This window comes from Nicotiana sylvestris, chromosome 12 (genome assembly GCF_000393655.2).
Source record: "Nicotiana sylvestris chromosome 12, ASM39365v2, whole genome shotgun sequence".
NCBI lineage: Eukaryota > Viridiplantae > Streptophyta > Magnoliopsida > Solanales > Solanaceae > Nicotiana > Nicotiana sylvestris.
In genome coordinates this window covers 31595834-31606822 of record NC_091068.1, presented here as the reverse complement: position 1 = coordinate 31606822, position 10989 = coordinate 31595834, and the positions used below count along the sequence as shown (strand labels likewise).

The 10989-nt window shown below is 36.0% G+C and overlaps 2 protein-coding genes across 2 annotated transcripts; one reads left to right on the top strand and one right to left on the bottom strand.

Annotated features, from left to right (window-relative positions):
• Positions 1 to 4528: 4528 nt before the first annotated feature.
• LOC104221363 (uncharacterized) lies at positions 4529 to 5222 on the bottom strand. Its single transcript, XM_009772430.2, has one exon. It carries the CDS (start codon positions 5199 to 5201, stop codon positions 4686 to 4688), a length of 516 nt encoding a protein of 171 aa, XP_009770732.1. The 5' UTR covers positions 5202 to 5222; the 3' UTR covers positions 4529 to 4685.
• A 319-nt stretch (positions 5223 to 5541) lies between these two features.
• Positions 5542 to 6075, top strand: LOC138882859 (uncharacterized). The gene has a single exon (XM_070163495.1). The coding sequence runs from the start codon at positions 5542 to 5544 to the stop codon at positions 6073 to 6075; it is 534 nt and encodes a 177-aa protein (XP_070019596.1).
• The last annotated feature ends 4914 nt before the right edge of the window (positions 6076 to 10989 follow it).

Genomic DNA, 10989 nt, shown 5'->3' with positions numbered 1-10989 from the left:
GTAGTACCAAATTAATTGAGAGCTCTGGAAGAGTCGATTCTTACTATTTTGGAGAAACACAATTGATTACCAATAAGGTATTGTGTTGTAGTAAATCTCAAAGAAACTTATTCAGTTTCCAAAGTACACGCGAAAGCGGTTGATTATATTGAGACTATAAATAAATGAAAGATTTAATATCTTTTATTACTACAACTTGTAGCGGGATAATATGTATGTGAAAAGCTACCCGCTTTATTCTCCAGTTTGTACTACACAAATAAAAGAACACCACACTAAAGTGGATGTTTATTGATATAAAAACTCATATCATAATAAACTTGGTGTTTATCGATAATTGCACATGTCATGATGAAACCTGAACTTTATCAATATTGATAATTTATTCAGTTGGCATAATTGGTTTGGCCATATCAATTTAAATATGATGTACAAAAATAATAGAGAATTCACATGGGTAAATATTAAAGAACTAGAAAGTTCTTTACGAATTCTCTTATATTGCTTGTTCTCGTTAATTAATTGACCAACTAAAATTGGGATTGAATCCCATGAATGCTGGAAATATCAAAAGTGAATATGGGCCCATTCACCTGCCATGTATACCACATAAGATGCATCTATGAGATGGTTACATGCGCGATTATTATTAACCTGCAACTTGGTGTTTGCGAGGTAATTTGCTCAATAATTTAATTTAGAGCATAATTTCCAGATTTTCTATCCAAGATAATTTATCTTGATAAGTTAGGTTACATCACAGTTGGCTTAGCAAAATGATTTATTGAGTGCCTCCACTTAATAGCTAAAATATTGCTTATGAGAATGAAGTTATCTATATCAGTTTGATATATGTTATATATGAAAATATATTATATTCTCCCCTCACAAGTGGTTCGGGGTCAGGAACCAAATAATTCCATCTTATCATTATTGATGTGCAGTGTATATTGATTAACATCATAACGCACAAAGATGGGTTCTCAAAGTTGAGGAAACAAGTTAGTTTTTCTAACATGAGGGGGAGACATGATAAACAGTTAAGAAAAAGTTACGTGGAATGAATTATCATGTGTATATCTAGATCCTCGAATAAAATAATATGAACTTGAAATTCATAAAAGGATAATTCATTTGCAATATATTGCAAAGCATGCCAGACGCATTTGCTTAACCAAAGAAAGTAACTATATTCTCATTGCAAATGCTCATATTAAGTCCTAGAAGGACAAAGTCTATGGTACACTTAAAGCGTATAGACAAATCGGTTTCAAATAAAACTTCTTGATAAAGAAGATGAGCAAATGATCAAAGTGATCATAATAAGGAGGCAAGTGATCTAGAAAATCATATGACATAACACTTCATAAAGTCTCATGAGAGATTCAGATACCTGAATATATGAATGAAGAGATCTCTATGTTATGTTTTTATGAAAAATTATTGGAATTGATATAAAATGTTCGTCGACGACATCTATCATAGCGCTAAGTATAGATGGGGATCTTAAGTCTATCGAATATAGACACAAAAGTATTGGCCAAATGGAAGAGACACAATTCAAGTAGAATTGATTCCATATGAAAGACATATAGTTTTGGACCTGTAGTTCAAACACTTGAAAGTATAAAGTCAATGATATGTGCAATTAGTTTTCGATATCTTATATGTCTAGCATGACATGAAAACTTGATATGCATCCAAAGTCTCTTTAGATGGCTTATATGACTTAACTTATATGACAATCCATGAAGGATTTAAACTGCTTAAAGCATATACAATTCTTGATCTTGAAGTACTACTTCCTCAGTGCAATTTGTGCACAAATGTATCTTGCTATAACTATAAGCATGATAATGTGATAGCGAGAGTACCTCTATGGAAATATTGAAAAGGCCATTCTACGGAAATTTATGAAGACATTACATCTCTATCAAGAATGATGATTTCAAGATGCAATATATTCATTCAAGTTAATATGGTTGATTTGTTTATCAAGTCTCTACCAAAGATTGTTTGAAGATGGTGCACAAGATTGGAATGCAAATGCTTAAAGATGTGAATTGATGCTCTCATCAGGGGGAGTTAATGTGCGTTGTACTCTTTTTTCCTTATAAGGTTTTGTCCCACTGAGTTTTCCTTGCAAGGTTTTTAACGAGGCAACCAAACGGCGTATTATTAGATATGCGTACTCTTTTTTCCTTTTCTAGAGAATTTTTTTTCCCATTGGGTTTTATTTTAGTTAAGGTTTTAACGAGGCACATTACTTATCAAGTAGATATTCAAGGGGGAGTGTTATAAATAGAATTCTATTTATGGTGAATGTCCATATTTAGAGAGATTCTAGGGTTTATTACTTGGTGACTAAGTCAACCTCTCCCTATAAATAGAGGGTCCTATTCCATTGTAAATCATCCCAAAATCAATAATAATTCTCTCTCCCTACTTTTCTATGCAATACTATTCTTCTTCTTTTATTGTTTCATAACTTTAAATAAGTAATTGATACTTATCACAATTTTTTCAATCTCATACATTTTAGATGTAATTTTCATTTTATTAACACACAAACCACTTATTGGAGAAGAGAGTGCAGATGAAAGGTAAATTGAGATTACACGCATAAAAAATAACTACACACATGAAAAATATTTTGGTGCACTATATAAAATTATCACTTAGTTGAGATACACTTCATTAGATCATAGCTCCTAAAATTAAAATAGTAAAATATCATATTTATTAATTAAACTTTAATTGTTAGTTTTCATAAGTTCAAACGATATTCAATCATTTTAACCTCGACAAGGAAATTTACCTACGATGATCCACATTGACTTTTTTACAAATATTTATACTTTTTTCTTTCATGTTTAATTATTTACTCAAAATATTATTTTAATAACACTTATATTATTTTATAAAACGAGAAACAAGTATAACATACCATGTGTCAGTGTTTGGACAAAATCGTCGCGAATCAAATACCACTGCACTATATTTGTGGAAAACCAACAGCCCTTATTTATGAAAGCAAAAAAAAAGAGGAGTTAACATAAAGGTAAATAAAAAAATGTTAGTACTTCTGCCTGGAAGAGGTTTGTCCAAATTCCTTTCTTCAGAAAATTTTTTATTTATACTTTTATATTTTATATTTTAAATTTATTGGTACCTTTATATTTTATATTTTGAATCCCCACTAACCTCTCTGCTATTCCAATTTTCAGTTTTTACTTTTTCTACAGTTCATGTCAGTATTCTATTTCTTTGATTTGATGAACCGTATATTCTTACACCATAAAATGAAATCGAAAGGCAAAATACATAAGTTGCCACCCGAATTATGACCCAAATCTCTGTTACACATTTTCTAGGAACGAATATTACTTTACACACCCAACCTTTCCAAAGTGTATCTAAGACACACCATTTTTTTCTTAACCAGTTTTTTAGAATATGTGTAATATCGCGCACCAATCAAATAGTGACACGTGTCATTTTAAGAAAAAATTAAAATAAAATAAAATTACAATTATACCCCTCATCTTCCTCATCTAAACTACCATGGCCGTCTTCCTCCTCTCTCACCATCAAACATCATAGCTTCTTTCTCCACCTTTTACTTAATAACAAAGCCACCATTAATTAACAAAAATCACCAGAAAACACACCCATAACTCCATCTTTTCCGCTGAAATTAAATCAAAATTTTTGAGCCCAGATCCAACTCATTTTTCATTTCACTTCGGTAAAAGTTCGACCGCCATTAACTGCCATCGCCACAAGTCAACTATTTAAAAATCATCCATTAATAAAACTAAAGAATGTGCAAAATCTTGAGCTAAGCTTTAATGGTTGGAAAAAATTTCGAAAAATTCTCGCTTCCTAAAAATTTGACTTCGCCATGGGTAAAACTCAAGTTAAGCTTCTCTACAACGAGAAGAGATATAAGAAATCGTGGTATATCTATTTGAGAAGAAAGAGATCAGGTGGTGGAGCTCAAGGAGTAGCTATGGCAGAATTTTTAAAAAGGAAGAAGATGACTCAATTTAAAATTTTTAAAAACTAAAAAAAAATTGACATCTCACACAAAATTCTTTTGTTCATGCGACCCATTTGTTGGGAAAAACACGCACTATCCACGTGGGCAAAGCAGTGTGTATCAGATACACTTTAGAAAGTTTGAGTGTGTAAAGTAATATTCGTTCCTAGAAAGTGTGTAGCAGGGATTTGGGTCATAGCTCGGGGTAACTTATTTATTTTGCCAAACCGAAATAAAAGATTGAACCATAATTTATACCATCATTTCTTCTTTTCCTTGCTTCTAATTTATTCTCATTTTATACGTAACTAAAGCCCAAAAACATTAAATAGAACACACTTTCTCTAGTCCTCTTATTATTTCACTTCATATATTTTTATTTTGCATATTTAGAATCTCCTTTCACCAACTTATACCATATTTTCGGCCATACTTTTCCGAAATAAAACTTACATGAAATTTGTTTAACTTCGATCACCCAAAACACAGGAGAAAATATAGTTTCCATTTCACAATTTTCTTTTCCATATTACATAAGTTTAAAAACAAAAGGACATTATTAACCATAATAAAATACCAAACACAACGCACTCCATTTATTAATAATCCCACAAAATATCACTACCAGTGCCTTCTCTTCTTCTCACTCTTCAAACGCAGAAACCGGGAAAGCCTTAGAAATTCCAGTAGGGGTAGCAAAAGTAATTTTCTGAAACTCCGGGTCCTGAATATAAATATCAGAAATAGTAACCCAAATCAAAATTTCCTTACTTTTAACCCCGGTGAGTTTCTTCATCCGGCGATCTTCAATAAACGCCGTGACTTCAGTGTCGTACCACACGAGTTTCCCGATTTTCTTGAACCGGTGTTCTTTTGCCTTCTTCTGTTTCAGCCATACGAACCCGGTTTGATGATTCCGGCCCACCTCGATTAGATCGTCTAATGGGAGTAGTCCTTTTGGCATGTTGTTTTGCTCGAGAAGTTCGAGAGATTTCTGCTTGCAGATCGCTGGGTCAGTGAATACCTCTGCGTTTTCTCTGTGATTTTCGGTTACTTGAGATGACATTTTCGTGAATGCAAATGAAAATGGAAAGGAAATGGGAATTAGATTTCTTTTGGTTTGGGGTTCTGTGTGAGAGAGAGTGGAAATGAGAAACATACGAAGGGAGTTTTTGTATTGTTAGGGGATCATGGGATTGATACTGTTTTATAGGGAGAAGTGAGGTGAGATTACGAAAATACCCTTTGTATTGAGGTCTCAAGTGTAAAATACATATGGATTACTTTTGAAATTTAAGAACTCTCCTTTTTCTTTTCCTTTTTAACTTTTATAAAATTCATAGTAAATTCTGCATAACCCCATTAACATAACTTTGTGATCCAAAACGTAACAACTAAATTGATGCCGTGGGATTGTTACGTATACGTTATTTTGATTTTTTATTTTGTCCTGACATTATTTTTACTTTATTCTTTACACTATTTTTGTTAAGTGGACGATGTATAGCCAACATAGGATCAAGTGGGGAGCCTTGACGGAAGCTAAAACACAAGAGTTGGGGGTCAAGCTGGTGACTATGGGGGCTTGGAGGAGTAGTGGGGACGCAAGCGCTATGTCGACCACGACTGCGCAGTGCATTAGTGAAGCCGCAAGAGAGGTATTAGGGGTCTCAAAGGGTTATCCTGGTGCTCACAAGGGAGACTGGTGGTGGAATGGAGTGGTGCAAGGAAAAATGAAAACCAAGAAAGCAACATATCTGAAGCTAGTGAAAAATGTAGACGAGGAGGAGAAGAGGGCAAATAGGGAGCATTATAAGTTGGCTAAGAAAGAGGCAAAGTTAACAGTTACGGCGGCCAAGACTGCAGCTTTTAGTCATTTGTATGAGGAACTCGAGGGCCGAGGTGGGGATAAGAGGTTGTTCAAGTTAGCTAAGGCACGAGAAAGGAAGGCGCGTGACTCGGACCAAGTGAAGTGCATCAAGGACGAAGAAGGTAGAGTTTTGTTGGATGAGACGCTTATCCGTTGGAGATGACAGACCTACTTCCACAGTCTCTTGAACGAGGAGGGGGACATGAGCACTTTCCTGGGTGATTTGGAACTCTCCGGGAATCGTTGTGGCTTTGGGTACTGTAGGCGGATTAGAGTTAATGAAGTTGAGGGGGCTATACATGAGATGAGCAGGGGCAAAACGATCGGACCGGATGAAATATCGGTAGAGTTTTGGAAGGGTGGGGGCAAGGCAGGCTTGTAGTGGCTCGCTAAGTTATTTAATATTATTTTTAGAATGAAGAATATGCCCAAAGAGTGGAGGTGGAGCACAATGATTCCTGTATACAAGAACATGGGTGATATCCAAAATTGAAATAACTATCGGGTTATCAAGCTACTTAGCTATACTATGAAAGTTTGGGAGAGAGTGGCAGAGCTAAGGGTAAGGAGGAATGTGTCTATTTCTGAGAACTAGTGTTGATTTATGCCGGGACGTTCGACTACAGAAGCTATCTACCTTGTTAGGAGATTGATGGAGCAATATAGGGAGAGAAAGAAGGACTTGCACATAGTGTTCATCGACTTAGAAAATGCATACGATAAAGCTTCGAGGGATGTTTTGTGGAGATGTTTGGAGGCTAGAGGTGTACTTGCTACCTATGTTATATTGGTTAAGGACATGTATGATGGAGTAAAGACACGAGTGAAGATGTTTGGAGGCTAGAGGTGTACCTGTTGCCTATGTTAGATTGGTTAAGGACATGCATGATGGAGTAAAGACACGAGTGAAGATGTTTGGAGGCTAGATGTGTACCTGTTGCCTATGTTAGATTGGTTAAGGACATGTATGATGGAGTAAAGACATGAGTGAAGATGTTGGGTGGGGACTCAGACCATTTTTCTGTTATGATAGGGTTGCATCAGGGGTTGGCACTCAGCCCTTGCTTTGGTAATGGATGTACTCACGCGCCACATCCAAGGGGAGGTGCTGTGGTGCATGCTATTTGCAGATGATATTGTATTGATTAACAAGATGCGAGATGGTGTGAATGCGCAATTAGAGGTATGGAGGCAGACCCTGGAATTCAAAGGTTTCAAGTTGAGCAGGACCAATACAGAATACTTGAGTGTAAGTTCAATGGCGAGACTCAAGGAGGGGAAGGGGATGTGAGGCTGGACTCACAGGTCATCCATAGGAGAGTGAGTTTTAAGTACCTTGAGTCTATTATTCAGGGATATGGGAAGATTGATGAAGATGTCACACATCGTATTGCGCGAGATAGATGAAATAGAGACTCGCCTTCGGTGTTTTATGTGACAAGAAGGTGCCACCGAAACATAAGGGTAAGTTCTACAGAGTGGTGGTCAAACCAACAATGTTGGGACTGAGTGTTGGCCAGTCAAGATCACTTATGTCAAGAAAATGAAGGTAGCATAGATGAGGATGTTGAGATGGATGCGCGTGCACACCAGGTTAGATAGAATCATAAATGAGGTTATTCATGACAAGGTGGGTGTGACCCCTATTGAGAACAAGATACGGGAAATGCGGCTTAGATGGTTTGGTCATGTGAGAAGGAGGAGCACAGACCCCCCCCCCACCTGTGAGGAGGTGTGAAAGGTTGACATTGGAGGGCCTACGGAGAGGTAGAGGTAGGCCAAAAAAATGTGGGGAGAGGTGATTAGGCAAGGCATGGTGCAACTTCAGCTGACCGAAAACATGAACTTTCATATGAAGGTATGGAGGTCGAGGATTAGGTTAGTAGAGTAGGTATCTAGAGTGTTCATAATAGTAGTATAAACACGCAGTCTCACTTTCTGTTGGTAGTAGGTTTTTATGACTAACCGTTGTTTTCTTTCATTGTGGATCACCTTACTATCTTGTTGTTTTTATTATGCTTTTATATGTCTTTTTGTTACTGTCCCTTCTTGTCTATTGTGAGCACGTGATTTTTGCCCCATATATGAATTACTCCCAAAAAATTCAAAATAAAACAATTTTTTGTTTGTTTGCAATTGTTGTGAATTTTGTGTTATTTTTCTTGTATTGTTTGCATTTGTATGTGCATGTTTATTTTCTAAATTAATAAAAATACAAAAATATGTCGCATTTGCATTTAGGATTTAAGTTTGCAATTATGAGTAATTAAGTTTGTTTTACAAGAATGAAAATTACAAAAATAGGCATCTTTTGCATTTTTTGCCTTTAATGTCCAAATTGTGTGATTGTATTTTAATTGTCATTTCATTTTATGTGATAATTATTATTAGGAGTTAATTAGTGTTTTAAGTCAATTTGGTTTTATAAATTTAATTTAGGATTTTAGGTTTGTAATTGTTGAAAATTAGTTTTAAAAAAAAGGAAAAAAGAAACAATTGAAATGAAGAACAAATTCGGAATTGGGCCCATTTTCAATAAAACCAACTAGGCCCAAATACCCCCCCCCCCTTCGCGTGGTCTTGTCCAAACGACCCATTTCCCTATTGTTCTTCTTCTTCAACACAAAACACAACAGAACCCTAGGCACGCTCGAACCCAGCAACCTTACTTCAATCGCGACACACAAAACACAGTCACACACACAACTATATACAGAGAGAAGAGGGGTTGCTCACAAAAGAAAATCTCTCAGTCCCTAGGAGTCGCTGCTGATGCGTAGCCGTAATCTATGACGGGGTGACCAGCGATGACCTTTCTCCTCCTTCGGTTTTCATTGTTATTTTTATTTGCCCACGACCAGCTGCTCCACCAAGCAACCATCCATGAATGTCGCCTCCATCGCCCAAACCAGTAGAAACTCCGTCGACCACCCTTGCTGCTTCTTCTTCTTCGTCCAGCAGCCATGAACGACCAGTGAAACAACTATTGCTGCTGCTGCTTCTTCTTCATCCCCATAGGTCCCAAACGACCATCTGCTAAACAACCATAGTTCGTCGAGCTCCAACCTCCCATGGCTGCTGTTTCTTCTGCCCCGTCTTCATCTTCTTCGACGAAGCGTCGAACCATCGTTAAACCCAGCCTGCCATGGATGCTGCTACTCAACACACACACACACACGACCTCCTTCAACAGCCTTCCATGACCCACGCACACACATGGATAGAGCAGCAACAAGAGGTCATTGAAACAAAGTGAGAGATAGACATAGGAAAAACGAAGCAGTCCGGTTAAAGTCCGGCGAAGTTCTGTCAAGGTCTCGTTTGGTTTTGTTTGAGTCCGTCGTTGTTCGTCGTTCGGTGAGGTCCAGTCTGAGTTCGTCGAGGTTAAAAGAGAAGGTGGATTTTTCATTGAGTCGAGATCCGGTACGTCGAGGTTGCTGTCCGAGTTTTTCGTTTCCGTTCGAGTTCGTCGTTGTTCATTTCCGGTTAGTTGGTTTAAGTTTCATTTCTGTCTGTACTTTGTTTGATATTCTCGGATTTGAAATCAGTATATGTTTGATTCTTTTCTTGTTCGTTGTTTATCATTTCTTGATTATTTCTTCAGTTTGTTTTATGTTCTTGTTTAGTTTTAATATAGAAGTGTTTAGTTTAATCATGTTGTTAGATTTAATTTAAAGTTCAATTGATTATTGAGTTTAGTGATTTGAATCTACTTGTTGGTTATGTTCAATTTGTTACTGTTATTGAATCTGAAAGTATGTTTGTTGTTAACAATATTGTTCAGTCAAAAATATTGAGTTTCTAGCCTAAATTTGTTGATGAAATTTGATTAGGAATTGATTATAGCTGATGTATTTTGGTTAGATTGATTAAGTGAATTGGTTATAGCTGATGGGGTAGAATGGTAATTTCAGTAGTTTCAGGGGCATTTTCGGGATTTTAAGTTTTAGCAATTGATTAATTTGAGTGTTCTGTCCACTAAGCGCTAATATATTAAAATAATACATAAAATAATACGTAGTGGAGGACAAGACATAATGATGGGGAATTAATATATTTGTTTAATATAGTGGGGGACAAAGCATGCGGTAGTGGGGAATAATGGAATTAACTAAAGAAAAGATATGTGTTAGTGGGAACTAATGTATTTGTTTAATTTAGTAGAGGACAAAACATTAAGTAGTGAGAAGTTAAAGGGGGATGGGTAGAAGATGGTGAGATTTTTAATTTAAAATGCTTCAAGTTTGGCTATAAAGAAAGGGGGGCTGGACAGAAGATAAGGGAGGTCTTTCTGAATATAGAGGGGCTGGACAGAAGTTAAAAAAAGAGGGGGGGGGGGAGAAGAATTCGGAAATAGTGAAAGATTTTTGAGGATTCGAATTTGAAGAGAGTTTAAAAGAAAGAATTTTCTGAACATTAAGAGAGAATTAAGGGTTAAACATTAACTGGTTTTTCAATCTAAAAAAAGGGTTCACTTTGTTTTTGCCCGTTGATTATTGTTGGTGTTTCTGGATTTTCATGTGGTTTGTTCCTTGAGTTTGGTTGGTTATTTGCTACTACTTCACTGGTTATTGCTGGATTTTTATTTTGGTTTTCAAATCTGTCACTGGGTGTTCCGTTTGTTGGTTGTTGCTGGTTATTGTTGTAGTTGTTGTGTTACATACTACTTTGCTGACCTTCTTCTTCTTGTATTGGCAATACCAGGTACACAACTATAACTTTGGCATATTGTAAGCTGAAATGTGAAAGCATGAATACATATGAAGAATGAAACTTTGAAGTTTTAATTGAGCTTTTTCTTTGTTTCTTTTACTAATTGTATTTAGGCTATTTCATGTATTATTATTCTGTAAATTTCTGTCGCTTTGCATAACTAGGCATCTTGTAGTGATGTATTAAATAATACTTTGCTTTAACTTGATTATTAGGTAGTATATATTTAAGCATGCTCATTACTGTCAAACTGTTTAATAATTGGAATAAGAGGAAAATAACATAAGTTGGTCTTTAGTGAATCGGCTTGGCAAAACTGATTAAGTTCACTAGCTATGAAGGTTTTAATATTGTCAACATTAGG